At 33.9% G+C, this 21,728-nt stretch overlaps 1 protein-coding gene across 2 annotated transcripts in view; it reads left to right on the top strand.

The window, feature by feature from the left end:
- Window positions 1-10,785, top strand: part of LOC128997883 (mucolipin-3-like) — a 41,705-nt gene extending 30,920 nt beyond the window's left edge. Inside the window, exon 13 of one of the 2 annotated variants that reach the window (XM_054423661.1) lies at window positions 10,562-10,785. In XM_054423661.1, coding sequence (XP_054279636.1) covers window positions 10,562-10,637 — 76 coding nt within the window. In that variant the 3' untranslated portion in view covers window positions 10,638-10,785. The remainder of the gene's footprint in view (window positions 1-10,561) is intronic. The other variant, XM_054423662.1, reaches the window with a different exon arrangement.
- The last annotated feature ends 10,943 nt before the right edge of the window (window positions 10,786-21,728 follow it).

Below are 21,728 nucleotides of genomic sequence, written 5' to 3'. Positions count from 1 at the left end.
AAGTGGATGTATGTGTAACTCAATGTATTGTGATATTACAATAAATAATATAATGTTTATTTTCCTATAAATTGTGCCTTATTTACCACTAATTAATAACCATTAGTCTAAAATACTAATACATATTTACCATTATCTAGTAAGGGAACTAACACTAAATAAATTCAATATCTGGAGTTGGTATAATTGCTACTTCTTGAATTTATCTGGATCGTGCCAACTATGTGCAAATGACCTGGAGTTCAAAGGTAACTTACTCTGTCAGGTCAGACTTGAGACGAAGGTGATTGGGATACTAACACCCCCCCCCCAAACAGTTGAAAATTGATAAAAAATATGTATTCAAGGTTGTGACAAAATTTTACAAATCCTAGAAGAAAAAAAAAAACGTAAACTAAAACAACTGTTATTTATAACTAAAAAGGCTTCAGTAGTTACTGCTCTGAAAAAAAAAAACTTTAAATTTATAAACATACTTGTGTTTTACTAGAGGCTGAAGCTTACCATTGACTTAGTGTTTAGTTCTCAAGCACATATGTGTAAGTAGTTGATTGTGATTGTTGGTGAAGGTGATATCATAGATTAGAAGTTGTCTGTAATCCTTGCTTCAAAATCCTGCATGACAAAATTAAATTTACGCTCCTAATGTGAATGTTTATGAAACACTTTTTGCTCGAATCAGCCGTTGTGTACAAACAAATTAATTTTCCAATGATCATTTTATGGACACTAACAGAACTGCTATTACCCTTCTCCTATGGCTGACTATTTAAAGCTCAAGGCATAAAAGTAATTGCACGTACAATTTTATTGGACAGCTTCAACATTTTAAATTTTTGGACTCGGGGCTAACCAGGAAGGTCCATAAAAGTGACTCATTCTCTCGGAACTAGGGGCCACGAGATTCTGCAAACTAGCGCGACATTGCAACATCACCTGTTGACTACTTCTCGACACTAAATAAAATATACTAAACAATATTTTTAAATCAGCTGGTATTATTAGATTTGGCAACACCACACTGTCCTCATTGGCTCATTCAAAGTCACGTGGTAAATAGGCTCCTCCCTCAACTGCAGACTCTCGTGGACAGTACTGTAGGTGCAAAGCCGCCTCTAGAACTACTCCACTAGCAGTTGATTCGTTGGTGGGGAGGATTTGGGGGGAGCTAACATAGGGTACTCAGGCTCAGGGCAGCCTATGTAGCTCATTACATCTTGTAAATGATGGAGCAAAATATTGACATCCTTTGAAACCTAACCATCAATAAAGCTTTTTACAGCAGAGCCTTATTATTAGGTATCTAGTAGCATCAACTCTAGTTGATTATTAGTTCAATCCATATGTTTGAAAGTTAGCATTAATTCTTATACTCTGTATCTATAGTTATTTAAATGGCTTTAATCAATCTAAGGACTTACACCATTCTCTTTGTACATTTGACCAAATATAAACAAAATAGCAGGATAACAATATTTATATTTGATAATTTATGGTAATTAGATAAGCTAAAAATTCAGAAAAAGTCCTTTACAAAGAACAAAACGAAAAATGAATTGTGCGTTAAGTCCATAAGGATTATCAAATCAATTATGTCATTAAAATTAAGTACAAAATATATGAAAATAAAATGTTATTCCTATGCAAGGAAGCAGTTTTCCATAGCCTATGTGGAAGGTTCATTCCATCTATTACTGATCTGGTCAGGATCAAGGAATTGCTTTGGTCCTGGAAAGTCTCCTAGGAGGAAGATAGACAAATCATCTTGATAGGACAATTCAGTCTCCTGTTCAGTCTTCTTGAGCTGGAAGGTTTGCAATGGTTGCTTTCTAGATGTGAAACGGTTTCTCCCTCAAGAAAAAAAAAAAAAATGATGAATGGGTAGCTGAGGAATGGAAAAAGACCAGGTTGTACTCCTTTACTAGTCTATAGAGTTTAGTGGTTGGTGGAACCATTTGTTCCATAACACCGAGAGCCGAGAAAAACAGGTTTGTAGTAAGAGCTCTGCAATCACTCTCATGGCCTTTTTTAGTTGGATATTGATCTTTCGAACATGATTGCTATTTAACCTCATGGAAACACAGTATTCAGCATAAAATTTGACCAGAGGCTAAAATAGTACAGGACCTCTTTAATCCGAACCCCTGTAATCCGAACGTCCACTAATCCGAACGCCTCGTTGATGTACTCTATACACAGTACAGTAGTTCTTTATTGTATACTGTATTTATTGATATACGCACCCTAATTATTTCAATTGTAAAGTACAGTACTGTTCATTCCCTATGTTTACTACTGTATTAAATAAACACTGTATTTTACTTTATAAAGCATTTTTCACTTTTCCCTAGCTATTGTTATGTAAAAACAACAATATGTGCTGTAATCCGAACTATTCAATAGTCCGAACTACCCCCGGTCCCAATTAGTTCGGATTAAAGAGGTTCTACTGTAAATGTAGTACTCGTACTTTGGTTCCTCATGAACACCTATAAAGGCAAGAGATTGATCTAGGGTCATTGTGAGATGTCGCGGGTTAGAACTGTAATTTAGCTCTCTACACTTAACATCACAAAATATGAATTTGAGATTGATATTGGCCAGCAGTGTTATTGTAGCAGTAGTTGAAACTACAGCTTTTTATGGTGCAAGATTTAGTTTTTAGGTCCTAAAATATCAACAACAAAATTTGTTGCTATAGTATGCTAGGACAGTGTCATTTGCATAACAATTTTAATGGGGGGAGTTGGTAAAAGATTTGAAGACATTGAATAGTAATGGGGCCAAGACCAATCTCTGCAATCCTTGATATTCAACATTTTCTTTCTTCTGTCTTCTTCTAAAGAGCTAAGTAGTGGATCCGGTGAATCTTTATTCACAATATTAGGCGACATTGCACTTTTAGCTTCACCATAAGTCGTAAAATTTTTCCTGAAACCCCTTCGAGTGAAAGTTTTTGGGGGAAACTGTACTAATTTTATAAAACAATTGTAGTATTTAATTGAATGAATTTGAAGTCGAATGAATCTGACAACATAGTTAATAGGGAAAAAACCCCAAATCAAAAACTTAAAGATTCATCTCTATCATGCACAAGTCATTGTGACCTATGTAATATTTTTATTTTTGAATGTATTGCTGCAAAATAATTTGTTATAAATAAAGAATTTCTCTCTCTCTCTCTCTCCATCTAGGCCTTAACATGTGTAGTATGTTCCTTAGAATGTGTAGTATAGTAATCACTTAGCACACCAACAATATTGATATTTTAACAACACATGCATAGTTATATAAAGCATGTATGCAGTCAGCCACAGGGCTTAGGCCTATGATGGTACCTAACTATTCTTGTTTATCAGTATTGCCGGTCCACAAAATGTATGATGATACAATTTGTACTAGCCATTAAGATATCTAATATAAGATAGATATTATAAGCCTTCTAAACGTTGTAAGTCTACATTGATAAAATAATGTTGTCCTTATATTTAATCAACCTACATGCAATCTAATCTATGTTGCTGAAATTGGCAGCCATAACAGCAATAAGTGTTACGCAACACAAGAAAACAATGGAACAAGTCTTGTTTCTATGACCACATTAAGAACCTTATCAATCGTCTATGATTCACACTCCCAGTCCAAGGCCCTTCTTGTTATACCTGAGATACAAATTTCATTTTTTTTTTTTTTAACAGAGGGCCAGTCTTACAAGTCACCATGGGATTGCATCGCAGCTAGAACAGCTTATTGTGCACCCTCGTTCACAGGTCCTCATTCTCCGTCAAATCCCAGGTCCTTGGTAAACCGTGAGAGCCCTTTGACTATGGTAACCTGTTCTTTCCTTTTGATCTCCCATCAATAGGCCAAGGGATCTCATACGCAGACCTTGTAGGGCTGGGCACATAAATATACCTTCACAGCTTTCACAAGGTCTCTGGCTGGGGCAAGCCGTAGCGAGATTTCCCCGAAAGGACTCAGCTCCTGAACTTGCTTGACCAGCCAATCCTTTGTGGCTGCGTTTAGCACAGCCTCCACCTTTCTTCCTGGAGCTTCATTAGAGTTAGCTTTGGGGGTACCACCCTTGCCCTGCTTTTTCCCAGCATCCTAGTTCCGGGAGGAACTAGCATTGCAGGGAGCAGAGTTAGGGTGCTTGGCAGCCCACACCAGCCTCCTCTCACTTCTGGATAGCATCTTTTCGCCTTTGGCTAAAGCATCCACTATCCTCCATCTTTGCAACTCGCCCCTGGAAAGTCGTTTTTTGTACGAGGGATCTCATACGCAGACCTTGTACGGCTGGGCACACAAGTATACCTTCACAGCTTTCACAAGGTCTCTGGCTGGGGCAAGCCATAGCGAGATTTCCCTGAAAGGACTCAGCTCCTGTACTTGCTTGACCAGCCAATCCTTTGTGGCTGCGTCAGCACAGCCTCCACCTTTCTTCCTGGAGGCTTCATTAGAGTCAGCTTTGGGGGTACCACCCTTGCCCTGCTTTTTCCCAGCATCCTAGTTCCCCGAGGAACTGGCTTTGCAGGGAGCAGAGTTAGGGTGCTTGGTAGCCCACACCAGCCTCCTCTCACTTCTGGATAGCACCTTTTCACCTTTGGCTAAAGCATCCGCTATCCTCCATCTTTGCAACTCGCCCCTGGAAAGTCGTTTTTCGTTCCTTTCCGGTTTCTGCAAGCTTGTCGTCATCGTCAGATTTCAGTAGACCTTCCTCCTCAATTTGGGTCAGATTGTCTACATTTTTCTCACGAATATCGGGTATCTAAGTCCACCTCCCCAGTGACCCGATTAGAGAGGTAAGGGGTGCGTATGACTGGGTTACCCCTGGTTCCCAGAAGGCTCCGTTAAGACACTGAATATTAGACCCCCAGTGCCACAAGACTCTTGGCACGGATCGCATTACACCTTAGTCTAGGCCCCCCCTCACTTGGTTCTGTAGGTGGACCAACACCCAGTGGCAGAAGGTAGCTCTCCACAGCTAACAAGTGAGAGTTGGGGTTTAGGTTGTGGCCAATCTGCCGAATTAACCCCGCATGCGAGGATTGGCCGGAACGGCGCGAAATTTTCTCCCACTCACTAAACCCCCATACCTTCCCTATCTACAAATTTCATTGGTTCAATCCTACGTCTCACAGATTTTAGTAAAGCGAATAAGGTTTTAACATATTTAGCCAGCCTCTGGATCATAAATTTTACAAATAAAAGGTTAAATACCTGTAGTACTGTCGGTGATCCGGGCTTAGGTCAGCGACCCAGGTTTCGAACCTAAAGTTTCATTTTCAAGTGGTCACCAGTTAAAACATAGACTATTCCAAATACCCTTCATAATTGGGAAGAGTCATTAAATACACAAAACACAAACACGAAAATATTAAACAAAAATTCACCAAATTTTTCACATTGTTTAGTATTATAATTGGCCAATTTTTATTAAATTTTTTTTGTGTTCTTGTTTTGTGTATTGAATGACTATTCCCAGTTATGAAGGGGATTTGGAGTATTTACCGTGTGATAGCTTGAAAATGGACCTTTAGGTTCAAAACCTGGGTCGTTGACTTAAACCCGGATCACCGACAGTACTACAGGTACCTTTTATTTGAATAGGAAGGAGTTTACTTTAAAAGTAGAAAATAACAACGGATTATTCTTCCTATTGCTGGGGTGTAAGGTCTATTTAAAATTTTTTTCTGTAAACAGGAAAGAAATGCATCCCAATAGGATTTGAGAAACAATACAGTCAAGGTTTTAGATAGTTTTCAGTTCAACTGATGGTTTTATTGTTGATCTCTTACTTCAAAATTAAGATAAAGCCGAGAGAGAGAGAAACAAAATGAAAATTACTTTGCCTCACAGCAGTCGGAAAGCTTAGTCTTTTCTGGAAAAACTCTATAGAGGAGAAATTATGCCATTTGCAAACTTTTTTTATCACAATCAAATATTTATAGCCAAACCTATCTGAAAAATATTTAGTTTTTATACACTGGAAGTAATCTCCAAGTGTGACCTGTCCTGTTTTGTAATTCACGGGCTCTCTCAAAGGTTAAGTGACTATTATGAGCTGCTGGAGAGATTGTAAAATACAATACTATCTGATTGACTGTGAAATTAGGTTTATAGCTTAGAAGGTTAAAAATGCAATGTATTTAAAAAAATAGGATCCTTGTCATTGCCATTCTCCAAGAAAATATTCCTCTTATCATGAGATGTGAAAGGAGGACATCTAAAGTGAGTTGTAAGAAAATATCGCTAATTTATATCCATAAATGTGTTATGAAATGTGAACTGACTGACTCATCTGATCCTCCTGTAGCTCTTTCTAAAAAGTTAAACTCTTCAGTTGCTAGAGAAACATTGTGCCTCAAAATAGGAATAAAAGCTTAAGCTTTCAATATCCTTTTTAGATGTTACTTAAATTAGCAAATTTTTTAACATATCGTTGAGTCAGTGGCTCTGTTGGTAGCTTGACAAACTGTGAAACCAAAGTAGTGATGTCATAGGATTTTGCGTCCACCTTTAACTGTTCAGATATATTTAAAGTCGGACGGCTTGCTTGAAATGCCGAGAGTGCGGCGTGAGACAGGTAAAAAGGGCTTCTCATACTTTGGACCCCAGGCATACAATACCCTCCCAAGAAATATGAAAAGTCTGTCATGTAATTCATTTAAGGCAAGATTAAAGCTAGTTTAGTTTCACCTACTGTTTGTAATTATTGTGTAAAATGTCTTGTTTGTGATTTGAGTTGTCTTTAAAACCAGTTTTGACTGAAGACCGCTTTAAATAAAGGCATTTTATTATTATTATTTACAAACTAGATTATGTCCCGCAGTGGTGGAGTCTTTGTCGTCGTATTTTTGGATCACTGCAAAATCCTGAAGATCTTCCTCAGAAACGGAATCACCATAATTGTCTCCGGTGGTCACAAAAACGTTATCGATCCCTCCCGTGATCGTGGCAAAATCACGAATATCTCCTGACCCCTACAGTCATGTGGAAATTATCGTAGTCTTCCGCGATTGGAGCAAAATTTGGTTCATCTCCCTTGTTCGTATGGACATCATTGTCGTTAATTAAAGTGGTTTAAATACAAGTAATGTTGATAATGCCCACCACTTTGTTGACGTTGAACCACTTTAATTGTATCTTGATAATCCGGAGGCTACCCGTTTGAAAAATCATTGTCATCTTCATGGTGGTGTAAACATCATAATCGTCTCCTCGTACCTATCGGAAAAAAATTGTCATTGTCTCCCATGGTTAGTCTAATGTGATCGTGGTTAGTTATGTGATGGTGCAGTCATCATCGTCGTCTTGCGCAATTGCTGCAAAAGGGGTAATTTTCCGATTGTCACCAAAGTGTCTGGTATCTGTATCGGAATTGACCATTGACGATCAATTCTCGACACCGATAAGTTACCAATGTTCAAGTATCGGTGGTATTGAGAATTGGCATCAAGAAACAACACATCCCTAATATAAAAAAAATTGGGGGGGGGGGGCGGCCCTCTCGGGCACCTTCCCTCTGGATACGCCACTGATTATGGTATAAAAACAGTAAAAACTGTATGGAACATGTGGTGTTTATATTAACATGTTTGATTTACGTTCACACTGCAGTTGCCCCTCTTCAAAGAATAGTCTTGCAAGTATTTTAGAAGCTGCATTTTCTTATTAAACATGGAGCTTATGTTCATTATTCTTACTGTGTACTATAACAATCTTGAGCTTTTCATTCTATAAATATTTTAAAAATTACAGTAATTCTGTTCAGGTATTAAATTCAATTAAAGATTTAATTTGGAAATGTTCATAATTGTCTCTGGTAAACAGTATAATTTTTAAGACCAGAAACACGAATTGATCTATTATACACACAAGACTAATGAATATTAGACTAACGCATATTAGTTTCATACTATAGCATAATTAAAAGACCGAAGATTGAACATAACAATAAATGTAGTATGAAAAGTTGTACTCATTTATGGTTGGGAAAACGCATGGGGGATAAAATAGTACAAAGAAAGCACTGTCACTTAGTAGTAGTGTTGGGAAATATTTCTAAAAATAAATTAGGTTAAAACCTTTGAACATATGAGACATTAAGTTTTTCACTGAATTATTGGTAGTTAAGTTATTTGTAGTTAAGTTATTGGTAGTTAACAATACATCTTTATAAACACAGTAACAAAATGTTCATAATCTCCTCAACCTTTGCAAAAGTATAGATAATGTAAGTATTGTACTGTAAAGATGTCAGTAAAGTCTTGAAATTAGGTTTATATAGCTTAGGAGGGTTGAGAAATTCAAGTTATTTTTAAAACGATGAAAATTGTTATTGCCTTTAACCAAGAAAATATTCCTGACATTTCCTAAGCTGCATTATTGCATTAAATATGTTTTACGAAATATAAAAATTATTGCACTTAAATAAATTGACATTATAAATATTTATCCCACGCACAGAACTTAGTTCAACAGTAAGAAAGGTTTATTTTAATTCACTTCCTCTTAAGATATTGATTACGTTCCTTCATTTGCTGATCAAAAACACAAGTTACTATAATTCCATTAATCTTATATTGATTTAATAAGGCACTGAACAGATTTATAGAGAATACAATATAATTAAAGGTACATTTGCTAATCTATTATAAACTGAGATAAAATAATTACAAAGGGTTTCAAAAAATAATACAACAAAACTAAACAGGTGAATTTTCTGTGTCATGATGAAACCTGCTGTTTATTCCATTAATGGAAAGAGCATGTTCATTAGTTAACAACAACTAACGAGCTTATAAGCTATAACTTCCCCAATCCTCACCCAAAAGCAGTTACGAAGAATAATCCTTTATGACAATTGTTTGGAAGTATTGTTGAAAAGGCTTCGGCTCCAGATCTGAGAAATCTCCACACACACAACATAGTTTTAGCTTTTTTGTAGCCATTTAATAAGCAAGTCTGTCACAGTTAATCAAGTAGCAAAGAAAAAATAAACCATATAAAACTAATAAATATGTCCTTTCCTTTGACATTAACAGCTGTGATAACCAAGGCAAAGAGAAAAAACACCTGTTTAGTTTTGGACATAAAAAAAACTCTTTATGTCATGTTACTCATGTTTCCGTTATATGTGAAAAAGTTGATTTACTTTTGAAAATACCCAAGTATGCATGATAATGCCAGTGAATGTCTTTCAGTTCAACCGTTGACTATTGGATACTGAAGTAGATATGCGGTTGTGTCCATTTTGCGGTCGTCCATTTTCCGGTCAAGTTTAAAATCGTCCACTTACCGTCAACCCAAAAATCTCGTGGGGTGTCTGAAAAATAGCTTTCTATTTTGCGGTCACATATTCTGAAAATCCCGAGAACATGTGAGCCAGGTTGATGACTCATAGCAGAGACTAGGCCGATGGGGCTGAAGACGCGTAGGTATGGGGAACACCAATGCACCAATGCAGGTATGTGAACTGAAATTATGCACCCCTCGCCCGCTTTACTTTTGACTTAACAATTTCTTTCGCGAGATTAGCTTAGCTGTTGTCGGCAAGGTATTAACACCTACGTGTGTGAATAGTAATAGTATTATTTAAGTTAGAATCATAAAGTTAGTGGGTTTTTTTGAGGGGGAAGCCATGTTTGCATTATAATGGGTACGCTATTCTAATAGGATATATCGAGAAAACAAACAAGGTGTTGTGATGTAGGTGTGCTTAAAGGAAAGATCCGCCAGACGCAAGGGCAGAATAGTGACTAAAGACAATGTAGAAATTAAAGCTGTTGTCCACGATTGCGTGCCAGACGAAGCCTATCTTGATGTAAAAAAGGCGGTGTTATCAGCAAATAAAACAGATTTGAGAGGACATTGTAGCAGTATTGTAACCGATGTATATAGCCTTCTTGACTAGTTTGTTGGAATATACAGCCATTGGAATATAATTAGACATGATTTGCGAGTTCAGAAATATCTGTCTGTTAATATAAAAGTGGCTCCGTCAACAACTTCTCATGAAGGTCATCCTGTAAAAAATCAAGAACTGTTGCTGCTCTATGTACATGGAACAACTATTCATTCAGTATAGTCACATATTCTAGGAATCGAAACCTGACCGCAAAATGGAAACCCTCCCACCCCTAGAACCTCGTCGCCCCCCAGGCATATCTAAACATGACCGGAAAATGGACTGACCGCAAAATGGAAGACACCCTATATGGACCAGCTGTCACCAATTTTTTTATTAAAAAAGTACATAGTTGTGTGAACTAGTTACAGAATGCGCTATAGTGTCTAAAATTCTATTTTCTACCTTATTTTTTTTTGCTAACCAAGTTGATGGGTTATAACAAATTGCTATAGCTCAAAATAAGTCATTCCATTAGTTTGACAGCACAATCTGTTGGTGACTCACGACAATTTTGATTAAAAAACTGGTGACAACTTTAACATGGAAACGGTATGTCTAGGCGTTTCAATAGTCAATGGCTCAACGTTTACTTTTATTGAACTGTTGTAAAAATAATAATAAGTTAAATAAATCTGCTTTTGATTACAGGAAATTCTGGCCTAGATTATTGGGAAGACATAGTTACTTGAAGAATGATATCTCTACAGATAGTGGTTGTATCTAAAAGAGAAGTCAATTTGGAAACTTAGTTACCTCTGTTTAAGTCAATTTGCATGTGATAGTCTACAAATATCATGTACAATTTATGTGATATACTTTTAGATGTTGTAATACTCATTACCAAAGAACAAAAAATGTTTTCAGATTTTATAGTAGTATATTAGAGAATGGTTGTCAAATTTATTTTTATAAAATGTTATGTATGCTATATATGTAGATAATGTTGTTATTGTTTGAAAATGAGTTTTCAAACTAATAAAATGATTGTCTTTGTTATCACACTTTTGTCGTCAACTACCATCATATCGTTTATATTAGTCAAATTTGATTAGTAATTAGAAAATTCAAAATCAAAACCTATTATGCCTATACCTTACCTTACCTAACAGATGTCCCTTATGATTAGTTATAAGTTCTTTACTTTTAATTTTTTTGGCACTGGTACACCCGAATATGGGTGGAGTTTAATCCAAAACTCATTGAATATATTATAGATTAGTTTTACTTAGCAGCAATGAATTGATTGCTTAGGTAAGTATCAATGTTTTTTGCTAATTTAAGGATATCAAAACTTTGAAATCAAGACAAAATTGAAAAATGTTACTAAACAATTTAAACAGTTTCATTTACCTTTGATTTAGTGTTTACTGTTACATTGATTATTAAAAAATATAGTAACGATGTAACATATACACACATATACTAACCATCAATTAAAATCATAAACAAAATCAATTCCCACATAAATTGTATTCCAGGATTTTTTCTTTTCTCAGTATGCTCTACAAGCTTTTTCAATATTAAATTTTCCTTGTTTTCTATCATTCACCTTATTAAATTGTCGAGGCAATATTTATTTTGGAAGGTAAAATGGATGAATATAGCCTGGAATTTTAATATAGCCAAGATGTTATGAGCAATATGATAAATATGTGGGGAAATGGACGTGACTTTTACCCTGCTATCAATCTTGGACCCAGAATAAAGAGTGAAATTGGTTTAACCTGTCAAGCCACAGAAGGGATTTATTGGGGCCTAACATCACCTCAGGAGTTAAGTGTAGCTAGGTTGTCAATCTAGTGGTGAAATCATGGGAAAATATTAAAACGTTGGGTTTATCGTGTAATGCCAAAGATACCAAGTAGCAATTCTAAAAAAATATACAGTATATTAAAATATATTTTAACAGTTTGCATTGGTATATACTATCTTAGGAGGGCAGGGAGTAAGCTGGTCTAGATGTAGAGAGCAGGGGTTTATTCCCCGAGGTCCCGGGTTTAAATCCCGCCAGTGACGAATGGCTTAACTATGTGATAATGCGGCGGCCCGAAGTAATGTGTGAAAACGGTTCCAGGCTAGAGCATAATGTCCTCTGGTATGTGAAAGGAGGACATTTGAAGGGAATCGTAAGAGTATATCACTAATTTATATTTAGATTACTTCATAAAGAAAAACTTTCAACACCAGATGGAAAAATATTGGTCTTTCACAGCACACATTGAAAAAAGTTAACTCATACAAAACTGACCATGTAATCGTAGCATATTTTAAAAGATTGACTGACACCGCCCAACTTATTTCTTGTGAGTCGTGTGAGTGGCCTGCCTAGCCATTTCATTCAATCCATGAATTCTTAGGTTGTATTGTGGTCATTGACTTTTAACACTAATTACATTATTGTTTAGTATAAATAGTATATTAATGACATTTTGCATTTCAATAATACTGTTTTTTATTAATGCCAGTATTGTTATGAACCAACGGCAGTAAAGATTCTTGATTCTTGTTGTGGTTTCAACATTCAACAATATTAAAAATACTTAAAAAAAATAGTTATTTGCATTTTTGCGCCAAATTTCAATTCACTACAAAACGCCGTTATCGAATAAAAATAGTTTGGTAAAAAATGGCGACTGTAGCGGTAAACTTTGATTTTAAGTTTGTCTTTAGGCCAGGAAGGTCTTAAGGCCTTAGGCCTTAAGGTGGTGGAGAGTTCAGGAACAGTGTGTAGGCTATATTATAGTTTCATTATAATGTACTATCCAAGGGGAAATCATGAGAAAATATTGTCACTTTGGATTTATTGCTTCAAGTAGGTTTATTAATTTTCTACATTTTGTAATACTTGACCAACAACAATAACAATGTTGCAATATTATATATATAGACTATTGATTTAGAACTTCATTTAAATATTATCTATATTACATTAAATATATCTAAGGAGAATAACTATGAGGCCTCATGCGACGGGAGTTACTGTTCAAAAGGTTATCTTAGAAACTAGAACTAAAAGTTTGCCTTCTATAATTCTTATTTATTGTTCTAAAACGATTGCCCTTTCAAAATAATATTTCATTTGATTATATTCTATTGGACTCTCTTGAGCATGAAATTAAATTAAAATAGGGTAAAAATGTAAATTTAGAAAGAAAATGTGAATGAAATACGAATTATTACCATAGCTAATTAATATAGTTTATATAAATTTTAAACAATCATAGCCTATTTGGAAAATATACCAAGTATTTGAGATAAATAACATAAGAATGGGTCTAATAATAATTTTAACCTTAATGTCAAGCTTGATTCCACACTTAATTTTACACAATTATTATTTTTGACGAATTGATAAAAAACATACTAAGCTTACTAAACATTTGGGAACGAGCCTTAACGGAAACTGTTTAAAGACGAATTCTACAGATGTTTGATGATATCAAAAGTAAGACAAAACAAAAATTTCTCGGTTGCAGCAAACCTACAGACCATGCAAATTCCATTTGCCTGATTGTCCTTTTGCTCAAATATTTCATAAAAAGATATATTTATTCCATATTTAAATAATATTATGTTTGACCATTACTTATACAACCCTTGTCTAATAAAATAAAAAAACAAATAAAACACACATTAATAACATAAAAAATTAAGTTGAGAGAAAATAAAAACTCTTGTTCAATATTGTTGTGTTAGCGGATAATGGTCATTAAGAGTTATAAAGTCGTCAGTTCAATCCTACGAATTCAGTAGTTTTATAGATTCGAACTGGATCTAGCTATCCTTGATCTAGGCTTTTAAGGTTCTGACTAAATAAACAGCTGATATTTTTTGTCCTAGGACGCTAGGCACGAGCCTGGGATTGTTTTTCGCATTACTTCAGGCTAGACTAGGGGTTGTGGTATTATCACTTGGATAAAATCCATTGATGATTTGGCGGGATTTGAACCCGGGACGTCTTGGACCGAAGTCCCGCGCTCTAACCAGCTGATATTGGGCAGTAACAAGCTACTCAGATCATCCTGCATTTTTTTCAGTAAACACGTAACAAATTTCTTTGATGTCTAAGTGCAGTAAATAAGTAATCAACCATTGAATATCTAACTGTATATATTTATTGAAAATTCCAGCAAAGATAAACCACTGCTATCGTGATATTCGACGTGTAATACGTTAGTAATCCAACAAAAGCAACCTTTCGACACCAGAGGTCCACACGAAGCGATCCAAAACTCAATTTAGGCTCCGGATTGTGAGTCGAATGAGAGATGTGATTACAGTAGAGCATTGTAAAACAGTCGATGCGCGAATGGGTTTTCGGTTATATCCTTTATTTATTCTCCACTGTGTTGCAGTGGATATTAATTATCTTTGTATTTGAAGTGTCTGTTGAGTTAATTGCATTTTCAAACAATTAAATAGTTGTTTATTGTGTAAAATATTTAATCAGAGAAAATAATTTATGTATGTACTAAAACTCACCACCGTTAGTATATTAAGTACTTTCCCCTAAAGTTAAGAAGGCTAATAAATAGTATTTTTTTCTTCTGTCATAAATATCTGTAAAATGAGCTGCCACTGAAGAAGGGGTTGACATTTCAATTTTTGGTCTGTCCTCAAAATTTTGTATTGAGGTGATGAACAAAATTGCAATTTCATCTAGTGGATTAAATGTTGTACTTTAAATGGGTATATTATATTCTTCTATCTTCAACACTCTAAAATTATTCAGATACTTGGGGACTTTTTATGTATTTTTGTAAGGGTTTTGAAATCATGATATACTACCCTGAAATAATTATATTTTTCTTGAAGTGAGATGTTCCGATAATAATATATTCATAAAACATCTGTGGATAAACCATTTACTTTGTGGAAATAAAGATAACACAACGTAAAATATTTTTACGGCCGATTTTCGTAAAGATAAGGCTATAAACAATATCAAAAGCAGATCAAAACCCAATTATAAACTTTAGCTAGCGGAGTAAAGCACGTCTGGGTAAAGTGGGTTGAGTTAACAAAATCTAACGGCTTTAGGTACATATTTTATCAGGAAAATAAAAATAAAATATTATGTTAAACTACTTATAAAGAAGAAACTATTATAGTAGCCTATAGCCATATTCTTAATAAACTGAATTTACGTTGTTAACATACCTGATATCTATTGAAGCAGAGGAGGAGCACAACTATCTTAGATATTTTTACGTTGTGAATCACTTGAAAGAAAATTATTAAAATTAACTAAGGTATTATTGAGCTTCCTTACAATTTGGATTTGTATGTCCCACCTTCACATCCTAGGACTGTAGCTCTAGTCCAGACTCTTGAACTGGTTTACACGTCTCTTCAGGCTAGACCTAGAGGGTAATAGCATAATATCATAGCTAAAGTGATTGGTGATTCGAGAGATTTGAACCCGGGACCTCCGAGACCAAATCCCCTCGCTATGCAACTAGATCAGCTTGCCCCCTCACACATTGGCATCGAAATATCGTCCAGTGTTTCAACGCATGAGCTTGATAATTATGGCTAGTTATCTATTCCCTGTATAAGATTCATTATACAGTTTAAGAATAAAAAGTATTTTTTCAAATTGTATTCTCTGTTTTTTTTTTTATTACGTATACACATTGTAAATTTGGTCAGGGGATTTAATTGTATTTCAACAAAGTGCAATTGACTGGCTATATTTATGTAAGACCGTAGTATCAATGCTTAGTTTAGGTTACTGAGCATATTCTCGTACACAATTGCACATTTTGCACAAAGCTCCAAAGATTATTCCTTATCGAGCTCTTTTGCCCGGGATGTGAATGTCATTTACACAACAGTATAAAATGAACTCTTAACTACGTAAATTGAAAAATGTCTATCATACTGAAATAGTCAACCAATAAAACGATCAATAATACAATGATTTGTATAGTTTTATTGTTGTTGCTCAACACCAACAACAACAGTAAAAATAATGTAGTTTGTAAATCTGTGGAAACAAATTGTTAATGCACTTCTAATATACACGGCTGAATTTGGGGGGTTTCATAATGTCAAAGTATAAGTTAAAAGACCATCAAAAAGGCAAATGAAATAAAAATACAATTTTATACTCAAGTTTAATAATGCCCAAAACTAAATTAAAGAGTGTCATAATGTCAAAGACCATTGAATAATAGTCCCATAATGTCCAGAAACAAAGTTTAGCATTGACTATACACAGAATAGACTTCTCAAGTATAGTAAAAATGTTAAGCAAAAAACGTGGTACAATCTGTTGAGATGGCCTAGCAACTAATGACAATATTCTGTGTCAAGTGATAAATCAATCAGCTGTTTACTACGATACTGCATTGATTTTAATATTTAACCCAATACACTAGTACCTTCTGGTGAGATGGTCCTGAACTTCATCTATTTTCCTGCCTTCAAATGTTTACATTATATGGGAAGTCTATTCGGTGTAAAGTCAATATGGTTTTAGAAAAGTGACATAACGCCTCAAAACTACATTTTTTCATAATGTCCAAAGTACATTCGTGGATGATTTATTACATGTATTCATGGTATCAACAATTGTTTTGGCTATTTGATATTATATAACTTGTTAACTTAGTTTTGGCCCTATTATTTAGTTATGGAAGTTTCTCAAACATTGTTTTTTTCGAGATTTTAGGACTTCTTGAAGATCATTGATATTATCGCACTAGATTTCGGTCCTACAAGAAAAAGTATTAGTTTTAACCTCTATTCTACAAAACGCCTTTTTCGGACAATAAACAATGTCCGAAAACAGCTGATAATGTGTAAATGTGAACAGCTGATATGGTGAAAATGTAATGATCGATGTAGTGAATTGGATGATACTTGGACATCTTCGGTCTTGTCAAGAGTAAAGTTAGTTAACCCGCTTACAATCCTCAACTGTACCACTGTAATCTTCTGTAATGCTTTGTTTATACCACATATCTATACAACACCATTTTAAACATTTTCCATTGCATTTAGTTGTCATAATATATCAGGGTTATATTTCCAATTCACATTCTATAATTAACTATTGAGAACGCAAAGGTTTATACATGATAGTCTTTAAAAAGTACATTCATTCGAGTTAATGTTTTCTTCTTAAAATTGCAACACACGACTGAATTCTATTTAGTTCAAGTTAATCATAGAAGTATAATCTTTGAATTTTAGACAAATGTATTCAACGTAAAATTGTAACATATATTTTACAGTTACATATATATTTTTAAACTAATTATAATTATAGGAAATGTATGATAAATTGATTGTGACATTGAAACACGAAATTTTGCAATGAAAATGTTAGTTCAATAATATAAATATTATTACTCCTCACAAGCTGGAATATTAGCTTTTTGTTTTATTTGCACCAAGACGTTAAGCCAGTTAATGACTCAAGCGAATAATAAAGGATGAGTTTAAGAGTTGAGCCCCACTTTAACAAATCATATCGAGGAAGAGTCTAGAGTCGAAGTTTTCGCGTTAAAATGTGCTTCAAGTTTTGATTTATCTCAAACCAACAAGTTAGATTGTTGGACCCCTCTTGCTTATTTGAATTCGCCAAGTGTCTTTCATAATTCTATTTGCAACAGGTGTAATTAAACAACTAAAAGCACGAATACTGTTGAAAAAGTGAGACAGTTGTTTTACTTATATTTTCTCCAAATACTATCCTGCTTGCAATTTCACAAGCATGCATATTTAAAGATAGTTATATTGATTGAATGAACTAACTTTCATTTCGCAAAATAGTAACAGGTTTTAACAAATACTGTACAACGCTAAAAGGTTACAAATATATATTTGATAAATAAATAGAAACATATTCCTGCTGTTTTTAAATATTGACATATGATAAATTTGGGATCAACAGACATTGACAAGAGCATACATTGTGTAGCTATAAAATTATAATTGTTGACAATATTTTTGGGAGTTTCGAAAGTGAACATAATTAACTAAATTAAAATCCACATTTTTAGCCCCTGAGCTGATCTTGTGACTAAATCAATAAATAGAGTTACCTTCGTCAATCAGCTCATAGTAGTTGTAACATTGTTACAGCCGTTTCAGCATATCCAAGCCATCATCAGACGTTCAGCCTTAGTGGCGTCGTTAATATACAAAAACACAAACTGTCACACGCGACGTACACATACATAAACATAAACGGGGGTTTTTGACTAAACAAACGGCCGTAACAATGTTACAACTAATATGATCTGATTGACGAAGGTAACTCTATTTATTGATTTAGTATAATTAACTAGTTCAGTTTGAATTAAAGGTTGCTTAGGATCTGTAAGTTTTAGATTAAATAACCTAAATAATTTAATTCAAATGGCTTAACTCATCAAAGATTGATTTCAATTTAGTAGGTACCATATTCCGTGTTGACTTTTGTCTGCCAGGATCAAAATCATATCCAATTTTGGTACATAGGTTGTAAAAGGGCAATAAGTTATATAATGGTAATACATTTAAACTATATATCTAGTACAGTAATATTTATTTATAACTTTGAATTCATCACTAATATATTTTTATATATTACATAAATACTGTATGATTACGGGAAAATCGTGGCTCTGTCGGTGAATAGAGTGAGCAATATGACCAGCCAAGGCAGTGATGTCTTGAGTTCGTTCCCGTTGCTGCTACATAAAATATATCAACCTAGTTATACATAATTCTTGTAAAGTATCATCCCATTTATCGTTTTTGTTGATATTTTACCCGCATTGACCTTTGAGACCCATGTAGACAGGTCAATTTAACATTTAAAAAATCTTTACCTAATCATAATAAAAATCACAGTTAATCCCAAAATACTTCTAAATAACACTAAATCTTTCCACAAATAATCATAATCTTTAGGATGAAGGGTTGAGTTTTTATTTAAGGTTTCATTAATGTGATATTTGAATAATTTAAAATGCCCACTCTCTGTACTATACATCCAATTCCAAAATGGAATTGCATTTGAGAGCTTTTCTTCAAAGAGAAAATTTAAATCATTTTATAAATGTTTGTATAGTTTGCAGTTAGCACTCCTGAATTGTTTATTAGTTAGTCATACTTCTGGCATCTGACTTATCGTCCAGGCTGATTCAACTGTTATTGCTGTTATTACTGTGATTGCTGATTCAATCTCCTTATCGTTGATTATGTTCTTTTGTTCTACAGTGGCATTCCTGAGATAAGCTTCTACCTGCACCTAACTTTCCCCCTCACGTTTGGTCTTACATAACTTAACCCATGAATTTGAGTTATGAGTAGTTTTAAAATTTGAGAGTCACAGAATAATTTTTAACATTGTATTTACCAGATAATAAATAAACGGTATCATCAACTAAAAACGGATTTTCCCATTAGCTTGTCAGCAACCCTTGTAACAAGTAAGCGTTGGGCGTAACTATGACAATTCATGGGTACAACTAGACAAAATTGCAATAATTTTGAAACCGTAATTGTTATCCTATTAGAGGGTTTACCATTTTGCTTAGAGTTAGAAGGACCTTAACATACTAAGTTTTAATCAAAATTGTCCGAGCCGTTTTTGGAAATCTGATTTTTCTGTTGTTTTATGGAAAATCACCATTAAAAATAAAAATTTCAAAACTCAGACCACAGCTCTGTTATCTTTGGACATCACATTGAAACCCACGTTTTAGCTTTTTTTACGAAAATAATATTTTCTCTACATACTAGTATGTGTAGGGAGAAGAAGTAAAAAAAAAAAACGATTGACGTGCAAACATTAAGTATATAAATTAATTTTAAAATCAGCCGAAAGAAACATATACTAATGTTTAGTATAGACAAACAATTAATTTAACACAATTTTAGCATGAATGTAAACATTTTTATATAAAATTTAATCAATGTATTCTTTTACTGTATGTTTTTCAACGTTTCGGCTAGTCTATGCAACCGAGAGATAAGTATTTTAATATTTATTAAATTTTGTCTTCGTAAACAATTTTAAACAATTTTAATTTTGACGATAAAGCTTAAGTATGATGCCAATGTTTATGCATTTTACTTATTATACATTTTGGGAGGATTAAAAAATGAATTTACTAACAATAAATGTGATTCTTATATAGTAATATAAGTTTTTTTCACAACATTCACCATAATTCTTTTTAAAATCTTAATTAATCTTTTATCCTTTTACTGTTTGAGTTGGGAACCTCAAATGGACGTAATTTTATAACCATTACCATGTAGTTTGACAGATAATTTTACTAACCACTTATGATCGGACACACTGTATATGAGGACCTATATAGAAAAGAATGGTACTCTATGGCAAGGAGAACAACATGTTTTGGAAAACACCTTCCACATGGAAATTATTTTTATACACTGGGGACTTTGAAAAATAAAATTTTGGTCAACCTTATTTTATTAACTAAAATATGGTAAGCTGTTTTTGAAAATCCGATTTTTCTGTTGTTATGGAAAATTTACAATAAAAAAGGCCTACATAGAAGTTAATGAATTAGCAGTTGACTTCCAAAGTGGTCAAATGCAAGAACATTTCAGAATGATTTTTCTGTTGCAGTTAGGTTAATACAGTAGTATGATTGTTTAACTTTTTCAAATACTAAATATGTTTGCCAATCCTTTTTAAATAACTTCTTTATCAGCATTGTACGTGTTATTAAATTTACGGAAAGTAAATTAAAGAACCGTCTTATAACACCTAAAACATATATTTACGCTTATACTGTTACTCACAACAAGACGGTAAATATAGCCTACCAAAAAGATGATAAGTGGTTAAGCTAACCACTTACCATCTCTTTTTGTATATTTACCGTCTTGTTATAAGTGATATAAGACGTTTCTTTTATTTACTTTCCGTAATCCTTTTTGATACTAAGTAGTTTTTGGTACTAGTATTTAATAAACAAAAAAATAAGTATACACATTAAACAAACCAAGTTTGATAAACTGAGCTGACATATTTGATCGTTAAGTTCGTTTTAGGTTTAAAAACATTGTAAACCTAAAAAAACAAGATGTCCACTGTTTTGTTATGGAAATTATAAAACTTATGTGGTTTATTGGTCATAGCCAGTCACAATCAAATTGATTTCGATTGAAAAGTGCTTTACATTTTTGATGTCGTGTAAGGTTTGACTGAGTCACTCGTTTTCATAGAATTTGACATGGAACCTTTTAAAAGACCACCATTCCAATTTTTTAGCACTATAAAATTTTTGTTGATTTTTGAAGATATATTTCTAAGACTAAAAAACATGCCAAGTTTTTATAAATATTGGGTAAAATGCCGGGCGTCTGATATAAGAAGCATTACTGGCCGAAGAAGCTTAAAAACAATAGTTCTTTAAATTTCCCTAATGGTACCCTAATTTTCTGCACTTTTGCCTGTTAATGAAATAAATCTACAAAACAACATAATTTGATATTAGTTTTATTGCATGCAAACAATAGTTACAAAAATCATGAATATTAAAGTCAGATTTAACGTTTTCCAAATAACTCCCTGCGACGGGGCAAAGCTTTTTATGACTCCTTCTGACGTGGCATCGCTATTGGTCCTCCTTCCTATAACAATATTGGGGGTCTTCGTAATACAAGGCCCAAATTTCTAAGTTGCCGTGGGGTCATCAGGTTTCATTTTAACAAGAAAATGAATGTCTGCTACAGTGGAACTTTGGTACGGGTGTTCAGAGGTTAAGCCACTTTCAGTAGCATGAATAGATGTGGCTGACGTGGTATGGCTATTAGTGGCTCCTTCTGATGCAGTATG

Source organism: Macrosteles quadrilineatus, unplaced genomic scaffold, assembly GCF_028750875.1.
Source record: "Macrosteles quadrilineatus isolate MER2022 unplaced genomic scaffold, UCM_ALF_1.0 Scaffold_7__1_contigs__length_78375512, whole genome shotgun sequence".
NCBI classification, from domain to species: domain Eukaryota; kingdom Metazoa; phylum Arthropoda; class Insecta; order Hemiptera; family Cicadellidae; genus Macrosteles; species Macrosteles quadrilineatus.
Note: the sequence above shows the minus strand (reverse complement) of the source record. Positions and strands in the feature narration are given on the sequence as shown.